Source organism: Danio rerio, chromosome 5, assembly GCF_049306965.1.
Source record: "Danio rerio strain Tuebingen ecotype United States chromosome 5, GRCz12tu, whole genome shotgun sequence".
Classification (NCBI taxonomy): domain Eukaryota; kingdom Metazoa; phylum Chordata; class Actinopteri; order Cypriniformes; family Danionidae; genus Danio; species Danio rerio.
This window is the reverse complement of record NC_133180.1, coordinates 20,996,907-21,017,572: the sequence shown is the minus strand read 5'-3', so window position 1 is coordinate 21,017,572 and position 20,666 is coordinate 20,996,907. Positions and strand designations below refer to the sequence as shown.

Genomic DNA, 20,666 nt, shown 5'->3' with positions numbered 1-20,666 from the left:
TACACAAGAAAAAAAAATATTTAATGAAAATAAAAACATCTGTAAATGGTTCAGGGTGCTAATACTTTATGTGGGCAAGTAAGATACTCACAGTGAGGATTTGTTGCATTTTGAGGTGATTGTTGTTGTTGTTCTCATTGCACAAATGGTTCACACTGGTCAGATCGATCCCCTTTTCATTCAACAGCTCCTCACTATCCTTCCCATCTACTCTCTTTGCTTCCTCTGTTAACGCCTCCATCTCAGCTTGCTCTTTCTGAGCCTCTTCTTCATCCTCTTCTTCCACTGTGCTGAACTCCAACCGCAGACGTAGTTCTTCTAGTGGCTCCGGTCCTCGAGAACATGTTTGAGCGCCAATACCCTCTCCTGAGTGGGAAACAGGAGGGCCCTCATGTGCCTCGAAGGTTTCATCCTCAAGAAGTGCATCTTGCTCCACATCGGCAACCTCAATATAGACACGATCTACATCCACCAAAGGCTGTGCTTGGACAGGGGTGGAAGGTTCGCTCTCTAGAGCCGAGTCTGACAAGCGGCGGAAGTAGTAGTGGTAATTTTGTGGATGGCCAGGATCCAGATCTAGACTAATTGGAGAGGAGTGGGCTGTAGGCTCACAGCAGACAGTGACCCTGGGGGTTGTGGAGTCAGGAGTGATGTGATCTCCAGTCTCTGCATTCAGATAGCAAGGACCAGCAGCTTGCTGGCACTCGGGGTGATCGCAATCCGAATCAGGGCGCCACAGACGGTTATGACGCTGCTTACTAAATGGAAAAAACAGAAACGCTTTTTAATAAGTATGGAAGGTACAGTTCACCCAAAAATTACAATTCTGTCATCTGTATAAGTATCTTTTTTATGTATATATCCTTGTATCCCTCTATCAATCTATATGATCCAAAACATAATTGGACCCAAATGACTTTCATTGAGTGTGTTTACATGCACATTGATAAGCCAGTTAGTTATGCTTAATTAGCTGATATGTGTAATGCCATGTAAATTTCTTTTATTGGTTAAAGGTTAAAATAGACACAAACAACCAGAACAGGTTGTGTTTTTGCTCCAAACCTCAATTTTTTGATGCATGTAAATGTCTTTATTGTCATTCTAGCAGTTTATTTATGTGCGCATGTCTGATTGTGCTTGCAAGGTACACATCACACACGGAAATCTAGAGGGGGAAGGGGTAGATAGCCCTTCGAACGAAAAAGCTTGAAGAAATAAATTACCCGGTTGTTTTCAGTGACAGGTCACTGTTAAACTTGTCTTTCTCCAACCAGGAGTACGCAAATTTAAATTTTTCCATTTTGCCGTCTGTTTGGCTCTATGGTTTCGCTAAATGTGGAAGAGCGTCACATCACCTTCCCACGTTTGGTGCAAATCACCCGGATGTGCCACGCCATTGTTAATATTAGGAGAAAAATAAATATATTTATGCTTTTTGAAGTCAAACACTTTGGACAACACTTGAACAAAATTTAAGACCATGCAAAAACACGATTAAGACTTTTTTAATACCTTATGAGGGCCTTCACTTTCTCATAAATGATTGATCAACTTTTAATACTTATTAAGACCCCGCAGACTCTGACAGATTTCCCAACAACATTTTGAGTTACTGACGCTGATGTTTTGGCTGTGATGTCACTGCTATTAAGAAATCTAGCAAACCTTAAAATCTCACGTAAAAGTGGTTTTCTGTACAGCTGCTTTACTGATTTTTTATAAAAAATCTGATTTTTTTAAGTTTTCTGGTTATTTTGTGCATGTAAACAGACTCAGATCTTTTATATCATCACATTGCATCTACCAAATGCATGTATACAATTTATTTTTATCTTTATCTAAAATACAAATGCTAGAATACAAAAAAAGGAAATTTATTGTACCTGGCATCCAGTATGCCTTCATACTCTGCCAGCTGTCTCATGAAGCTGGCATTGGGACGAGTGATACTGCGCTTCTGTTTAACAAAGTTATATGCTTTCTCCAGAGTCCAGCCGTACTCTTTCATGGCATATGCGATCACCGTGGAAGCAGAGCGGCTTACGCCCATCTTACAGTGAACCAAACATTTGGAATGATTCTTTCTGTAGATACAGAACAAAGATGCTGTTAAAAAATCATTTGGAAAGAGAAAGAGCATGTTGAGTAGATTTAAAAGACAGAAATGCAAAATAGTTCCTCACTTTGCTTTGACAATGAAGTTGTAGGTATCATTCCAGTGAGCCAGTAAGTCTGTGGCCTCATCATCATACACTCTGACATTGTGGTAGCAGAATGTTCCTGGGAAAAAGTTATCTATTTCCCTTGTGACATTTAAGATGTGGCCCACCCTAAAACAGCAATACATTTACATAAAGAGATTACATATATTACATCTGGAGAACAATGGAAATCTACATGCATGCAAGTTTCTTTTTTTTTTGCCTAACCAGGTACTATAAATACCCTGATTCTTAGAGTAAAATAAAACGCTTTGATGATTCTACTCTGAACTTCAGCTGAAACAGGAGAAAATGTTGCCCTTTAAATAGCAATATATGATACACATTCAGTTGAAACTTTCACATTTACCTAACATAAACCCATTTAAATAAACAGTATCTCAAGAAAAAATGGATGGGAGGTTGAAGGTGAACTCACCCACTTTCCTGAAGTTCCTCTAGATTGGAAGCGTTCCATTCAGAACCCTGGAAAATGAGCAATACGTAATGTAATTCACTGCTTTTTTAGGGAAGTTAGCATGCAGTGCACCAATTTATGACAAATACTAGCATATTTTTTGTTACAGAACTAACATAAAAAGTAATTTCATTCTCAATCTTAATATAAAAAAATGTATAAACAACTCCCTTTTAAAGTAGCATTTTATTTTACAGGTTATTACAAATTAAAGTGACTTGTTATTATTAAAATATATATAATGGCTATTGATGAGTGTTTTTGCTCATAAATATAAAATAAAATCAAGAAACAGACTGACAAAGCAACACTAACCAGATAAAGGTGGTCAAAGATGAGAGTGGCTTTATCCATCTGGCCAAGAATAAGTAGCATCTCATTGTCTATGAACTCTTTGTACTCTTTCAGGTTACAGTTCATCTGCTGCTCCAACTCATTACGAATCTAGGAATACACATCATTATTGACCTGCAGTTTAATTAAAAGTTGTGTTCTTGATAACACACATTAACTCAGATAATGTAATCACATAAGAGTTCACGCAAATTGCTGAATCCAAGCAGAAAGTGTCTCAAATTATGTTCTACTTATAATTGTATTTTGAGGTATGAGGGTCAGTTGTGGCATATATTACTTGGTATATACTGTAACTGCATTTCTTGCTGACCTCTTTGGACGTGACATTTTCAAGGTCCTGGCACATCATGATACTCCTGAGTTTGGCTTTGATTAGACATTCTGTTCTCTCCCTCTCTGTTGGCCTGAGGAACAGACACAGGACACAATATAGACCAAACATTTTAAGAAAGAACATTGTGATGGTTACAGTAACTTAATTTAATAGTAAGAGGAAAATAATTACATGTATTCAACAAACACTAGGTAAAATAAATGGTTTTATTTTGCATCATAGCTCTTCCACCTAAAAACAACAGTTATTTTCTATAACAAAAAATAAATGTAGCAAAATAAAATTAACTAAAAATCAAAAAAAAAAAAAAAACTTGGTAATTTTGTAATAACCTTTTTATGTTAATTTGAACATTTTAATTGGTTGCTAAGAATATATACATTTTTAAATTATTCATTATACATTTAAAGAATGTAATTTTTAAGTTGAGTTTAGTTCAAACTTTATTGTGCGTTCTGCTTGGCACAGAAAGGAAATTTGTCTTTAACGCTGAATTTCAGACAAGTGTTTAAGACAACAATCACACCATAGAAACACTCTAGAAACAAGCATTTCTTATAGGCTCTAGGAATTTTAAACCTACGTCTTGATGGTAACACTTCAAAAGCTGAGTGAAGGGTGTTTGTTTATTATCGTTAAAAATCACAATTACTGTTTTTTCCATAAAGTAGTCAAACAAGATCTGCAGTGAATGTTGCTTGTGACCAGTTATCTTATTCGCCTGATTGATAATTTGTGATCATTTCTTCTTTTGTTGAAGCGTTGTGTTACCAAACCATGAAACAATATGTAAGAACACTCACTATTAATGTTTAAAGTCTGTGTACTAACATTAAAACTTGCGGAGGACACAGAGGCACTGACTTGCCTTCTTATAAACAGCCTCTACATTACTATCAAGTCAGTTTATTGTCAATAATTGTGCCTAAATACCTAAAATTTAAGACCTGCTCTACTATTTGTCCATTTATGATGACTGGTTTATAAATCTAGTGTCTACTGCTCTTGTTTGACTTCCCTGACATAGCTCTTTTGTTTTTCCAATATTAAAGGTGCAGTAGGTGATTGTCTTCAGAAGCATTTGTTGTTGTGCTGGTTGAAAGTTTCTTTACAGTCTAATAGTAATGATTAAAGTAAGTGATCTAAATGTATTTATATGTATTTTTATATTTTGGGTAAGGCATAAAACAAATAAATGTTCATCCAAATAAATAGAGTCGGACCGACATCTCTCATAATTTATATACGTAGCCCAATCTGTCTATCAGCAAATGCACATTTGAACAACTGCGCAGCCATTTGTACACAGCTCCGCCGACCGGCACGCGTTCACGAGAGAGAGCACGCGCGTGCATGCGCTATCGGTAAAAACATGCTTAAAACTTTTTAAAAACCTGAATCAATATCGGAGTTACCTTTGCACGCTGGAGAAAGGATGACACAATGACTGAAGGATTTCTCTTAGACAGGTAATGTTCTGTTTCAAAACTGTAGCTTTACGCAGAGCTGATGTAACGTTAGATGTTGTTGTTACAAATGGGTCAACGATATATCTTCACAGAAGTGTTGTTCAGCCACTAAAATCTTCTGATGAAAGATTGATAAGACTATTTTCAGTTTCATAAGGGACCTTTTACAGCATCGATGATATAGATTTTAATTAGTTAAACAACAAAACACAAGTAAATACCGCTTTTCCGCCTAGTCTTTCCCTATTTTGTTTACCATACAACTCTAAATATTTGCTCTGGAACAGCATGTCAGTCTGGCTTGCACATCGCTGGACAAGCACTAGTCGCTTTTAACACATGAGAGAGGGTTCTTTTGCAGTGCTCATGTTTCAGGAGGCGTGGCTCTAGACGGCAGGGGAGGGACTGTGATTCAGAGATTTATGCTAAGCTGTTAGCATTGTGGAAGATCACCTACTGCATCTTTAAGATGTAATGAACTTTTGCCAAATCAATCTGTGATACTATTAATATATTTAAACCAATGCCAGATCATCTGCAGATTTTATAAGAGTGAGATTATCATCATTATTGCTCTGCAGTTCATTAATATATATAAAATAAGACAGGGGATAATACACATCTCTGAGGTACCCAAAGCAGTCCGACATGACATGATTAACACGGTAATCAATGACCTTTTGTGTTAATATGTTTATTTGACCATTTTGGCTACTAAAATTATCTGTAATTATGGTTTCGGTTGGCCAAAAAACAAAAGGATCATCAATACTCTGTATTCTGGAGGTGCTTTAAATGTGCGAGGCTTTAACTCACTTGTCGACAAAGACTACAGGCGAGTCTGGTCTCAGTGTTTCCAGGTCCTGCATGGCGTTCCACTCATTGATGCAGCTCTGTTCAGAGCTGATGCAGCTCTCATAGTACCCCATCCACGTCAGTGCCATCCCACCAGGGAAATAGTTGTACCGCCGTGACACCTCACAGGCCTTGTGTAAAATTTGCAAAGCTGACCTGCAGGAGGAGCAGATTAAAAGTGAGCAAGAGTGAGAGACCTACGTACACCATCAGTGACTACAGGTATGTTTACATGGACTTCTGTAATAGAATTATTTGCATAATCTTAAAAAAGCCAATAATATGATTAAGGGTTTTACATGAGTTGCTTTTTGAATGTTCCTTTCATGCTCCTGTTTTACATGTTATAGCACATAATTTGATTAACGTCATTGTGTCACCACGCTATCTGCATTTTTTCCAAAGTTTCATGTAATTTCGGGTGTTTCATCTTTAATTTGTCAACTTCAACTGATGTTTGGCACTTACACTTTCATTCAGGAACATTTCATGCATGCCCCCCGTGAAAAATAAAATATTGGATGCGAGTATGAACTACTCGACAAGTGTTGTTTTAATGGAATTTGATAACTTATGCCGAATGGGAGAAAAAAACCTCCACACTTAAGGATGTGCGTGTCTGTGTTCCTTTACTGACTCGGTAGGTGCAGAGAATAGTGTCAAACAGCTGTGTGTGTATAAACTATCCTGTCGCAAAATGCGGCGAAAATTCTACACCACGGAAATAGTTTGATTGCGTTGTTTACATGTCTGTAATACATTTCAATAATGCGACTTAAATCGGCATAATCCACATGTCTTAATTACGTTTCTGTTGAGTTTGATTATGACCTTAATCAGAATAAATTAATCGAAAATTGCTGTTTACAAGACTCTTGATCAGAGTATTGTCTTAATCGTATTAAAATTATTGGCGTCCATGTAAACAATGACTTTAATGACTTTAAATAATCACAATCTTTGTGTGTCTCTATCTCTCTCCCCTCTCTTTAATAAACAATACAATCAAAGAGTATCGCAACTGATTAAAGGGACAGTTCACCCAAAAATGAAAATTCTGTCTTATTTACTTTGTTCCTTTCTTTTATTAAACACAAAAGAATATATTTGGAAAAAATGTATTTTTATTTTTTAAAATCTTACTATTTAATTTTCATTCATCTTTCAATTCATCCTCATTTCTACACCGCTTTTTACAATGTGTCAAAGCAGCTTAACATAGATGAAGTCAAATTAAAAGTACTTCAGTTCAGCTGTCACACATTGGATGGGTGCCAGAAAATGACATTCTTCAAAATATCTTTTTTTAATTTAAACAGAAGAAAGAAACTTTTAACTATTTAAATCCATAAAAATTTAAGTGAATGAGGAGGCACATTTCATTTGTGGGAGAACCAACCCCTTGAGCGAATTTTAAACCATGTTCACTTGAAGCATTTTCTATATTATTTGACTTGTTTAGGTCGATATGAGCATGGCAATCAGATCAGAACCTTAATAAACATTGATGGCCTTTAAATAGCAAACCACAGTGTAAAAACTCTTGGCATATTTTAAAATCTATTTTATAACCTTCACTTATTTTTTAAAACCCAATATTTACAACACTTTGATAAGCTTTCATTGCCATAGTTGTAAAATAACTGCTTTTATCTTCCATACGAGGGTGTTTGCCGTCATGATGGCTTAGTATGACAAGTCTAACTTGAAAACTCATATTGCATAAATTTTAGTATTCTCAAAAAAGTTTCCCAGTGAAAGCAAACCAAGCCAAGAAGTACTGTAAATGCAGCAGCATTGTATCAAATCAAGCGTTTTAGAAACAAAGCAAATGATCTGCAGGGCTGAAAACCGGACAAGAATGCAATTAATTCACTATTAAACCAATTGATATTAAAAAGTACCACAGTATTATAGTATATTGTTCAATACAAATAACATAGTACATTGATATGCTTATTGAACAGTAATGTGGCAAATGTACAAGCCTCACATGAAAACCCCTCAAATTATCTGATATTCGCTGTACTTTTTTAAATGATCGCCAGATGGCAGTGCAGAGCTCTTTTATATTTAAAGATGTCAAAGTCCCAAAGCGCCAGTGAACGTCTGAAAAACAGTCGACTCGTAGCATCTTCAACTCCCCGAAGAGCTATTTTCATACCTCAGTAACAAACAAGTGCCCAATTTCATCCCGTCAACTAGACTATGGCTCCCAACAGAAAAACAACAACAGTTTAACCTGTCATCTGATAGAGAGTTGTTATTAATCATAACATGAAAGGCCAAACTATTTCCCAAAGCCATTTAAGAGTTAAATTAATAAATTAAAAGAGCTGCTGAGCACTTACTAACAAAGAAAGCCCAAAGCTAAACATGAGCAGAAACTAAACGAATTTAGCTTAAGACTAAAATGTCGAGCTTGACATAGTTTAGGCAGATTAATAATGTATTTTGTTTCCTCACCACATGGCCTGGACTGACACCGGTTTGAAGATGTGCGTACGCCCGGCGGTCGTCACACTGAAACCCCTGGAGACATGAGGACACAGGTTAACTTAGGACGACTGCATACGTCAAAACAAAACAACCTCTCTAATTAACAATGAACATTACCAATACTGTTAACTGTCGTCAACATTCATTTTTCAGTTTACAAACCAAACAACCTTGAATTTAATTACACAGGATTGATTTGCGTATCAAATGCTATAGAACAGCAGTATCAGCATTTCCTTTTCACCCCAGGAGGGGGCAGCACTCACCCGTCACCGTCTAAATGAATCTTGGTGTCACTCCACAGCGGCAGCACCATCCCGACAGAGCAATTCTTACTGTCAAACAACCACAACAAACACTGAGTATTTTTTTCCCAGTAATTCCCCTTAAATAGAAAACAAACACCTAAAATTGACGCTTACTAAACTGTACTTATTAAACTCACCTGTCTTTGTTGCTGAAGTCCATGCCCAATAAGATGTTTTCTTCAGTGTCTTGTCGGCCATTTGTGTAAACCACCACCATGTACCTCACACGGTCTGACCACGCGCTCTCCAAACGCACCGCCTGCAGATTACAGTAAATCAACAAATAAATCTTGATTGGTGCAAAAACAGCTCACACATGAAGACGTGAAAAACACAATACATCATTCAACTCATTACAGAGTACAAACAGGAATCAGAGAGTGGTATTCAATACCTTTTTTAAAAGTCTTTCCATACCTTAAAACCACTTTAGGTTTCAACCGGAAACACTGGCGAGATGCTAACTTTCACTATATTTACTAAATATTAATGTAAGAAACGAATCTAAAACTAAAACATTATTAAAAAACTGAATACAAATCTATGAAATCTAGCTAATGTCGCAAGTTGGTGCGTATAAAACTTCAGAAATAATAGTGTTGCCTTTGTTACTGCAGTAAACAAAGCAGCATGATGTGGATTTCTTTGATTTTAGAAACTACACAGCATCCTGTGTTTCGCAGATTTAATTCAGGCAAACTTTAGCATACAACCATATTTTTTCATAATCAAAAATGATATCAAATTTAATACCTTGCAAAATAGCATTTAGGACTTTTAAAACTTTTTAAGGGCCTTAAATGTCTCTACATTGATTTATCAACTTTTAATATTTTTAAGACCCCACAGACACCCTGTATTAATAGAACAACCACAACTTAATGATTTCATCCTGAATCTGTTTTTATGTCAACATTTTGGTAAGTATTTTGCTACAGCTCATTTTAATCCATCTAGGTTACTTGGATAACAATAAAGCTTTATTTTATATATATTCATGTAAAAGAACAAAAAATCTACACTAAAACTGCATGCTGAAACTAAAGAGCAAACTTAAAAAGGACATTTTCTGCTAATTTAGTCACTAGTTTATAAAATGTAATTCATTTTTGTGTGATCTAACCCCTTAAGATTAATCCGGGTCCTGAGCATTTTCACAATATTGCATATGGACAATTTTGTACATACTGATTAATAAGACATTTCATAAGACTTCAATGTATTATCAGGGGCCATGGGTATTATTTTTGTTTTGTTCATAAAAAACCTAATCTGTTTAGTTCTTGTGTGAATTTGAGACAAGTGTGTATTGTTTGGGTCATGCAGCCATGCACTGTGTATTTTTTTTTTAAAGCATTTGACACAGAAGTGAGTGTACCACGCTCAGGCCCGGATTGGCTAATCGGGAGGACCGGGAGAATTCCCGGTGGGCCGGTCTGTTTTTTGGCCGCGAGGGCCGGTGTCCCTAGCTCCAGAATCTGTAGCTCTCAGCAGTCACATTTTTAAAATTTATTTATTTATTTACTTGACCACAGCCTTTTTATTCATTATTTTACCTATTTTCTCGCAGCTTCGTGAGCAATATGCAGCCTGCAGGTTAATAAGCCAGATGAGACTCAAATCTATATATAGGTTGTGGTCCAGTGGTTAGCTCATTAGGTTAAGACGTCACTGTCCCGGGTTCGATCCTCGTCAAAGTAATTTTTTTTTTTTCATATTTATTGTTAAGACATATAATACTGTTAGGGTTGTTGAACATTTGAAGTTCTAAAGCAGCTGTTTTCTCAAAAAATGACGTGATAGTGTCATTAGAAACTGATTTGGAAATGACCTTATTTTAATATAGTCAGTCGTGAACTGATGTGGGCCGGTCTGAGGCTTGAAACTCCAGGGCTGAAAAGAAGTCCCACTCCGGCCCTGACCACGCTTCTCTCTCTTTTTTATTTAACATGTACTTGTGTTGCAACATGGCAGAGTGTATGTAAAATCAAATCAAAAGACCCACTTTTACAACACAATCCACTAAGTTGGAGTCTAAAGTGAAAGTAATCAGTTGTGGGAGATTTTTTAAAATGACAGAAATTAAATGATATTAAATTAATGCACTGGCATTGTTACCATTAATCAACAGCAAATTGGAAACTCTAATACTAAATTTATTACAGTGCTATATTGATTTTATTACAATGTTACTATAATGTTACTAAATATACTTAATAACTACTATAACGTTACTAAATATCCCAGGATGTCTTTCAAAAAAGAGTAGGGGTTTAACCCTGGCATCTTGGCCAAATTTGCCCACTGTCCTCGGTCCATCATTGCCTCCTAACCATCCCAATACCGTTATTGGCTTCATCACTCTGTCTCCTCTCCACCAATCAGCTGCCATACAGCTCACATCAAAGCAAAGTTGGTTTTGGAATGTCAGGAGGTTTCATAAATGATCAAAAGAATATTTATTTTACAGGACAAATACAGTTGTTCAAATGCAGCTGTTAAATGTACATTAATCAACATTTTAAGTGAATGACAATAGTTTTAATATAGACAGTATATTTCATCATGAACCCTCAAGACATTTAAACTAGAGCTGCACAATATATAATTTCAGCATCGATATCGCAATGTGCGCATCTGCAATAGTCACATCGCAAGATCTGCAATGTTGAATCGGCATTATTATTGACCAGAATTCGAAAAACACATTTGAAAACACTCATGATTTCAGGTGTTTTTGCTATTAACCATAAAGTTACCAGAACATTTATTATTTATGTGTTTTTATCATTTAATTCAGTTAAAAATATTCAGGCATAAGAAATTGCATTTATAACTAACGATGTACAGTATATACATATATATATATGATAAAGACTATTTAGTGTTATTTTATATTTGATTATTACATTTGTGTATCTAAACATTGCTAGATTTTCAGAAATCGTAATGCACTGTGTGTTTTATTTCTACAGTATTGTTGCTCTACAGTGTTTTTCAATGTTTGTGATTGATTGGTTTATTATATTTAATGTAGATGCACTGTCAAAATCACTTTCAAAATCATCCCGATGTATCGAAAATTATGAATTCTTTTCAAAGAAACATTTTGAATCTAGTGAAATTATACATTACAAAAAAATTAAATAGCTCCATATCAGTTTTATTCACTATCGTGCAGCCCGAATTCAAGCGTGCCTTGATAATCACAGCAAAAGGAAACAAGCCTCAGGCAACATTTTGACAATAAAACCCATTCAGTCTGACTGCCAAAATGTTAGTCATTGACTGTGTGTGTGTGTGTGTGTGTGTGTGTGTGTGTGTGTGTGTGTGTGTGTGTGTGTGTGTGTGTGTTTGTGTGTGTTCTCTCACCAGTTTGATGCGATCCTCAGACCGAAGAATGTTGATCATCACCTGAAGATGCTGAGGCAAGTCACCTGTTGAGTGAAACGACCATTACAATCAAAACACAACCATGACGCCTGTTTTGTTTACATGGACACCAGCGGCGTCTCAAAACCCATATCTAAGATCTATTGAGGAAAAACAGCTATAAAGGTAAACAAGGTGATGTCACTTGGTTGAGCATGAAAGTCAGGAGAGAAGCACGGTCTAAGCGAGCCAAGACAAACACCAGATGAGTGATACGACTCAGTCTTTAAGTGTTGGGTGGGAAGACAACAGTATGCTTTTGATTAACGTTTTTATAGCGTTGCTGATTTTACGAGATTTTAGGGTACAAAGTGTCCAAAGTTAATGCAGAGAAAATGAGCTTTGAGATATGAAAAATACATTCAGGTGTTTACACATGTCTGATGTTCCTATTTAAAATGATAGTTCACTCAAAAATGAAAATTTATTCATCCTCATTTTTTCCACTGAACAAAAAAGATAGTTTGAAGAATGCTGAAAACCATTGACTTCCATAGTAAGAAAAATAAATACTATGGATGGTCACAATATCTTCTTTTGGGTTCAGCAGAAGGATGTAACTCGATTTGAAACAAGGGTGAGTAAATGAGGACAGCATTTTCATTTCCGAGTGATCTATTCATTTAATTAAATAATAAAAACAACCATCTGATATGAATAACCAACTTTTGGTTGCATTGGGATCAGATTTGTACAACCAAGTTGTACACTTTGTAGCAAAGGATATCAATAATAATATACAGTGGGAAAGTAAGGATTGAACACGTCCCCATTTTTCTCAGAATACAAATTTTTAAATGTGGCGTTGACTTGAAATTTTCCCCGGATGTTGATAAATCCATGTAGAAAAGATATCCATATATGCAAAGAAAACAATTCGTCTTAGTTTAAAAATGAAGCTATCTGTAATAAAATGAAATGACACAAGAAAAAAGTATTGAAGACATGAAGAAAGTGAGGTGTAGGAAAGCAGTGAAAGCCCAGACAGCAGCTGAAATCTCTCAGTAGTTCTTAAGCAATCCTCTGCCCTTCGTCATTGTAAATTAATATTCACTGCTTCAGTACAACATCTACATTATCAGAATAATGAAGATGAAACTGGACTTTCAATTTACTTTAATCTTCTATGTTAAGCTGCTTTGACACAATCTACATTGTGAAAGTGCAAAAGAAATAAAGATGAATTGAATTGAATTGAATGAAACCAGGGTTTCAGCATTTCAGCAAGACAATAATCCAAAACACACGGCCGAAAAGACTCTTTAAAGCTTTCAGAGAAAGAAAATCAAGCTGTAGAATGGCCCAGCCAATCATCTGACTTGAATCCAGTATAGAATATAAATAAAAAACAGATTTGATAGAAGAGACAGAGGGGTTAATATATATATAAATGTAAAGGCAGCATGTACAAAGAGAACACAGAGAAAGCAGGGCCCAAAAATGGATCCCTGAGGCACACCACAGTTCAAAGGGGCAGGAGATGAAGAGAAGTCACCAACCCTAACTGAAAAACTGCGACCAGTTAAATATGAGTTAAACCAGTCTAACACAGCCCTCTGAAGGCCAACCTGTTGGACCAACCGCAAAAGGAGGACCAAGTGATCCACATTGTCAAATGCAAATGTCTGCTGATTTTTGCTGTGACTTTAATTATGCATGCCTTTTTGCTTAGCAACTTCCTGCTAACATAAACAACTTTCTTATAGCAAAAACATAAATTTACTTCAGATATATCTTTTAAAACAGCGTATTCTATGCCGTGAAATAGCTCCTGTTTGAAAGTGTAAATGAAAGCGAGGCCCAGACATTTGTTTGTTCTAGTATCTTAACTACATATTTATAGGCTGTATTACCAAAAAGAAAAATAAATAGGGTAATGTGTCATAAAATATGATGAAACACATTCAAAGCTTAAGTTTAATATCTCAATAGAAGTTTTGAATGTAAATATGACGTCTTGTATGACATCTTCATATAGCCTACTCTCGTGTCCGTGTTAACACAGAATGAAGCGAGTGCATCGATGCTCATTCTGGCCAATCACAGACGTTTCTGTTGAGCTTCTGAGCACAATGGCCATTCAGCTCATGCTGTATGTGCTCTCATTGGCTACAGTTCGTCACTACATCTGACCGCACGTGGGATCGAGTCGGCCGACTGCTCTGGAATATTCAGCATGCTAAATATTAGATTTTCGCCAGCGAGGTGTCAAAGACGCGTCAGCGAGCCTCTTTGATTTCATTAGTTCACACATAAAGACTGCAGAGCGCCGAGCTCCTCCGATCTGACGGCAAGCTCGTTAATTTCAAAATCGGGCTCAAATCAGGCTTAAAATCCTGTAGTGTGAACTAGGCTTTAGCTGCCATCATTAAAAGCTTTCATATAATGTATTGAATGTGTTTCAGTAGTTCAGTACTTTCTCCTTGTATCATTTCATTGTAATTACATGTAACTCATTTTTTCAGATTTGTTTGGTTTTGTTTTATTTTTATGATTGTATTGTTTGGGTTTTTACCCAAATTTGGTTTAATTCCATGTTGACAGCTCCTTATAAATATATTATTTCCAGGAAAAAACATGATGTGTTCAATCCTTATTTTCCCTGCTGTATCTGAAAAACTGTCAATCATTTTATAAGCCCCTCCCCCTTTGATGCAGGTCATTGAGATTGCAAATCTTGAATCCACAATACGCGTTTACATTTCATTCTTTCCTAAACACAGACCAACTCCTCTGGCCGGTGACTGTGGTGTGGTCCTACCCAAACAAACCTCTCTTGTAGGCTTTGGCAGGATCCATGAAGCTATGATGTAACTGGTGTGGGACGTGTGGGAGGCCAATCAAAGTGTACGAGGAGGGTAAGAACAAAGCCAAAAAACATGAAAAGCAAATAAACTCGAAGCTTAAGAGCCAAAGCCCATCATGTGTGCTCAACAAAACAGATGACGTTCTCTGTGGTTTATTGGCTGCTTTGCATTTAATACGTTTATAAAAAAGGTGCACGTTTCTCTCCTACAACAAAACAAGTCCCTTGGTCTTCTGGGTCTCTGTGACAAGAATTTACATAACTTTACATGCTTATCTGATCAAAACTGATATGTAATTGAATCATTGAGGCAGCGCAAGGTCCCAGAGCAAAATTTTGATCAAAGTGAGTTTTGGTGAGTCATAAGTAGGCCCACAGGGAATCCGCAGGTTTTTGATCCTATCATTCAATCTGTTCATTTACTTATATTGTATACTTAATAAAGTGGCGCGGTGGCTCAATGGGTAGCACTGTTGCCTCACAGCAAGAAGGTCGCTGGTTTGTGTCCCAGCTGGTTCAGTTGGCATTTCTATGTGGAGTTCGCATGTTCTCCCCATGTTCATGTGGGTTTCTCTCGGGTGCTCCGTTTTCCCACACAGTCCAAAGACATGTGCTAAAGGTGAGTTGGATTAACTAAATTGGCTGCAGTGTATGTGTGTGAATGAGTGTGTATGGATGTTTATGGTGACCCCTGATAAATAAAGGGACCAAGCTGAAAAAAAAAAAATGAATGTATACTTATTAACTATATACTTGTATTTAAATATATATTCATTCAGATGTTATAAAATAATTTCAGTAATATTATTGAACAATATGCAAATGTTTATGTGATTTATGTACAATAGCATTTGTAAAGTCTTTTAGTAGATATATTATGAGACTTTGTTCATCAAAAATTGGATTGGCTCTAATTGGATTTAAATTGTAAACCTTTAAATATATATATACTGTATATATTTATACACTTGAAGTTAGAATTATTAGCCCCCCTGTTTTTCCCCCAATTTCTGTTTAACGGAGAGCAGATTTTTTCAACACATTTCTAAACATAATAGTTTTAATAGCTCATTTCTAATAACTGATTTATTTTATGTTTGCCATGATGACAGTAAATAATATTTGACTAGATATTATTCAAGATACTTCTATACAGCTTAAAGTGACATTTAAAGGCTTAACAAGGTTAATTAGCTTAACTAGGCAGGTTAGGGTAATTAGGCAAGTTATTGTATAATGATGGTTTGTTCTGTAGAGTATCGAAAAAACATAGCTTAAAGGGGCTAACAATTTTGACCTTAAAATGGCTCTTGAAAATTAAAAACTGCTTTTATTCTACCCGAAATATAACAATTAAGACTTTCTTCAGAAGAAAAAATAGTATCAGACAGAGGTGGGACCAAGTCATTGTTTGGCAAGTCACAAGTAAGTCTCAATTCATTGCCCTCAAGTCCCGAGTCAAGTCCCGAGTCAAGACAGGCAAGTCCCGAGTCAAGGTCCGAGTCAAAGGCAACAAGTCTCAAGTCAAGTCCAAAGTCCTGCAGTTTGATTTTCGAGTCTTTTCGAGTCTTTTTAACAGAAAAATAAAATATATACAGATTAGGTATGGTTGTAAGATCTGTATTAATTAAACAAACCTTTTTTTTATCAAAGAACATTGCTCAGATATATAAAAATACAAATGCAATTTTCTGAAAAAGTGCTAAACAGTGCTGCGTCTCGTCTCCACAGCATAATGCACAAGAACGAGTTCCACCAAAAAAAGACTCCATTTTGCCTCACATCACACAGAAAATGCAGGTCTCCTGCTGTCTAATTCATTAAGTTTAGTTGTGCTATGTTATGTCTTCGGTGATCAACTTGTGATTAACCAAAATTACATAACCTCAATGTGGTAGCAGTAGACCAACTCCTGTATATGCTGCAAAGTTAAATTGAGTGAAATTGGAATTTTGTCAATTGAATCTCGTGTGTGCTAAAGAGATGGAGTTGCAAATCCGTCTAGCAGCAATGTAAAATGGTAGCACATATTGTTAATAAAGTAGGCTACTTCATACAAACAATAACGTTGTTTTCTTCACATAGCGTTGAAGAGCTTTGCTCTCTACCTTGTGTGATGCTCGTGCACGGATTTCCTCTGTTTGTGGACAAAACTGATTGCGACTTCTCAAATATACGCTGCTCACGCGCAAATTTTCTCTCGCTCTCAAATATGCACTGCTCACACACAAATTTTCTTGAGCGCTCTCAGAGATTATATGCAGACTCACAATTTGTGTCGTGTTCCCTCTTCCTTTCATGCTTTTTGATATAATTCATATTGCTGCACTGTTTAATAACAATACCCAAAATACTAAAATAGACTTACATATTAAATGTTTAATCTAATAAACCATAACATTTTTGGTTGTTTTATATGATGAGATATTTTCAGTTTCAAACACTTAAAGACAGAGAATAGACCAGTGGTGCCCCCCTGAAAATTTGCTTAGGGGTGGCCAGAAGAGGCCAGCTACGTCAGTGGCACCAATCAATCCACAATAATTTAGTGGCTGCTATTTATTTATTGAAATATTGCATTGTATTGCATTTATGTAAGTAGATTTAAATAAATAATGTCAACAGCAAAATCATATCGGGGTGGCTAGAGTTTACACAGGGGTAACACCCCTTGTAAAGGGGTTTACACCACTATAAGGCACCCCTGGAATAGATGTTGGATGTAAAGAATACATTTTATTTTAAAAGCATTTAAACAAAAACTAATGCAAGCGGAAATGTAACTGTGATAAAATAAGGAAACACATGATAAGGTATTATAGCCTACTGTACTATTCACTCTTCAAATAAATCTCACTATCAATCTCATTTTATCATGGCAGCTAAAATAAAGTAAACTAGTGTCTGCTGGCTTCCACTTTGCTGATGAGATTGTGGAGGACATTTTCCACGTCATCCTCTTCATTTTGAGGAAAGCTGTTCCACAGGGCCCCTGAACACGCATATTGGCATGTACTGTGTTTTGAACAGTAGCCTACTACAGTAAAGAACTTCAATTGATCAGTTGTGGTAATACTATAGTTGCTATGGTAACACAAGTGTAATATAAACAAATTACCCAGTGCTGTATTATTTTACAATATAGGGTATTTTATACTACAAATCACTACACTTTACTGTAGTAAAACTACACTTTGTATTTTATCTGTTCACTATTGTTAATACTACTATAATAAGTATAATACAAGTATACAACAAGTATAATACTCAAAAACACTAGAATTTATTAAAGAATTTACCTTAACCTTTTAGTTTTTTGTGTATTGTAAATAAATAGTAAAGCAAGAAAGAAACCATATCAACATTCTTGGAATAACCCTTCGCTAAGCCTCGCCCTCCTTAGTTACTGTTGCTACGCCTGTCAAGCTTTCATGCCTGGCACATCTATTACAGTGTGAATGCGCTGGTGTCAGACATTCCCAAGGATTTATTAGTCATTTTTGACAAACAGGTGAGATATCTGAGAAAGCCAGACAAAAGAGGACTGCAGTATACATTACAGGGGTATATTCACAACATAATAGCAACTGATTAGAGAATAATTTTATCAAAATTGAAGCAAGGTTAGCCTAGCAACCTCATACGCTGAACATTCAACAGCATAGTTCATGCACAGCAGGAGAGGTGAAATTATAAAATAATCTAATAACCTAAGAAACTGATAGATTTGTGCCGAATATTAGCATCATTGACCCATAACAGTGTACAGTACCTATTACTGTCAGCATGTTTGTGTGCTCTTTATCCAGTTTTTATTCAAATTTGCAGTTAAGTGGAAGAAAAAAAATTGAAATGCAAATCAAAGTATAAATAACAGAAGTGAACAAATAGATATTTCCTACCAGCAAATATTAGTGTATGTATTTATATGCGTTACAATGGCGAGGGTTTAAACTAAGCAGTGCTCATAATATCGAGTGGAAAAAAAGAAAAAGACCGCTGGTAAACATAACCTGCTTTTTTTTTTTTATAAGAACACAGTTTAGATCTGTTTAGGATAAGAGGAGTGTGAGTTATTGCCACATATCACTGAATGTGAATATCGAAAACAAAATCAACTTAGCTGTTAACTCCTTTACCGCCCCTCACACAGCTTGATCCACGCTGGCATTTCTCCTCTTGGGCTTTAGGTTTTGAAAAGGGAAAAATCCCACCACCCAGTCCAAACTTTTAGGATAGCGGGTGTCAGATTTGCACAATCCAATAATTGCGCAACGATTTGGCTTGTCTCCCTCGCTCGAAAGCTTGACAGAGCCCCTGTCCGTAGCCACGATTGGTAAGCCGCGATTGGTGGGTGGCGGTTTTTGGGCGTGGCTTAGCGAAGGGTCAGTTTAAAAGGAGGATCCCGTGAGAGCAAAAGCACTAAAGGTATGAGACGCCATCATAAACAAAAGTCAAGCGAACGCAAAGAGACTGAATGCACGAGAGAGAGAGAGGTGTATGTTGTATGTGTGAGAGAGAGAGAGAGAGAGAGAGAGACAGAGTATTGGCACGCGAGTATTGGCTCGATCTCAAATTCAAATTCTCTCTGCGTTCGCTTGACTTTTGTCCACTCAGGCGCCTCATAGTAGTCACGTTGGATACTGTCGAATCAAAACAATCTACCGTGCTTTGATTGGATGTCATGTTGAAAGCGCGCATGCTGTCACACACACACACACACGCGCGCATGCTGTCACACACACACGCACACATAAACGGGGAGAGAGAGAGAGCGGTCCATGTCAACATACTTTTTTATCTTTGGGCTTTTCATGGGAAGCAGCAAGTCTTTACAAGTCAATAGGGGCAAGTCCTAGTCAAAGTCCGAGTCATTTATGTTCAAGTCCAAGTCGAGTTGCAAGTCTTTTTATATTTTGTCAAGTCGAGTCTAAAGTCATCAAATTCATGACTCGAGTCTGACTCGAGTCCAAGTCACATGACTCGAGTCCACACCTCTGGTATCAGACATACTGTGAAAATTTCCTTGCTCTGTTAAACATCATCTAAGTGTCAGGATTCTGCCACTCTGGTCTTGTTAATTCCTGTTTTGGCAGAGTCCAGACATTAGTCCTGTCATGTCTTGTGTTGTGCTCGACTTTTCTCGGAAGTTTTCTCGGATCGAGCAATGCTTTTGTCATTGTGTGTGTGTGTCTCTGTATGAGCGTCATTTGTGAACGCGCTTGGACCGTATGCGTTCCCGCTTGATGTGGGCGCGTGAGGTCTGTGCGTTTTTGCAATTGCGCACTCCCGTCTGGGTGTTCACGTTCGTCTGTCTGCAGCGTATTGTGTCATTCCCAGCGTCTCAGTCTAGTTGGTTTTGGTTGGCTCTGGGATGAAACATTCATGCTGCGTGTGTGAGTGCTTGCTGAGTGTTTTCATTTATTGTGTACTCGTGTCTCGCGTTCAAGCTTCTGTTGGTGTTGTGTTTAGCAGTGCTTGTGTTGTCATATGAACATGCGGTAAATGAGTTCTCTTATTGGCTGCGTGTTCTAGTCTCGTTTTATTTGTCATGTGCTTTCCCGTCTATTGTCTTGTCCCACCCTCCATGTTAAACCATTATTAGTTAATTCTGTTCATCTGTTTGTGTGGTGATTTACTTCTGCTTATATTCTCCTCATGTCTGCTGTTCTGTGCCAGTTCGTCGTCGATATTTCCCTGTCCTATTGTGTCCAGCCCTGCTTTGTCCTGCCAGCCCAGTCAAGTCTGTTGTTGCCTTTTAATTCATGTTTTCCACCTCGGGGTGGTTTGTTTTGCCTTATTTATTAAATTTATAAATTATTTTGTCTGCAATTAGGTCCTTGCTCAGCATTTTTTAAGGTATAATTTTAGACATAAATAACATCCTAATTTACAGGTTAATATAGTTATAATAAGCAAAATGT

At 36.7% G+C, this 20,666-nt stretch overlaps 1 protein-coding gene across 2 annotated transcripts in view; it reads right to left on the bottom strand.

Annotated features, from left to right (window-relative positions):
* The window catches only part of ssh1a (slingshot protein phosphatase 1a), an 88,928-nt gene that overhangs the window by 7,359 nt on the left and 60,903 nt on the right, over positions 1 to 20,666 (bottom strand). For both annotated transcript variants that reach the window (XM_005165198.6, XM_009301386.5), the window contains 11 exons: positions 11,877 to 11,941; positions 8,642 to 8,763; positions 8,463 to 8,531; positions 8,164 to 8,229; positions 5,659 to 5,853; positions 3,350 to 3,443; positions 2,998 to 3,126; positions 2,644 to 2,690; positions 2,187 to 2,333; positions 1,887 to 2,087; positions 92 to 758 (listed from right to left, as the gene is read on the bottom strand). In XM_005165198.6, the coding sequence (XP_005165255.1) occupies positions 92 to 758; positions 1,887 to 2,087; positions 2,187 to 2,333; positions 2,644 to 2,690; positions 2,998 to 3,126; positions 3,350 to 3,443; positions 5,659 to 5,853; positions 8,164 to 8,229; positions 8,463 to 8,531; positions 8,642 to 8,763; positions 11,877 to 11,941 (1,802 nt within the window). The remainder of the gene's footprint in view (positions 1 to 91; positions 759 to 1,886; positions 2,088 to 2,186; positions 2,334 to 2,643; positions 2,691 to 2,997; positions 3,127 to 3,349; positions 3,444 to 5,658; positions 5,854 to 8,163; positions 8,230 to 8,462; positions 8,532 to 8,641; positions 8,764 to 11,876; positions 11,942 to 20,666) is intronic.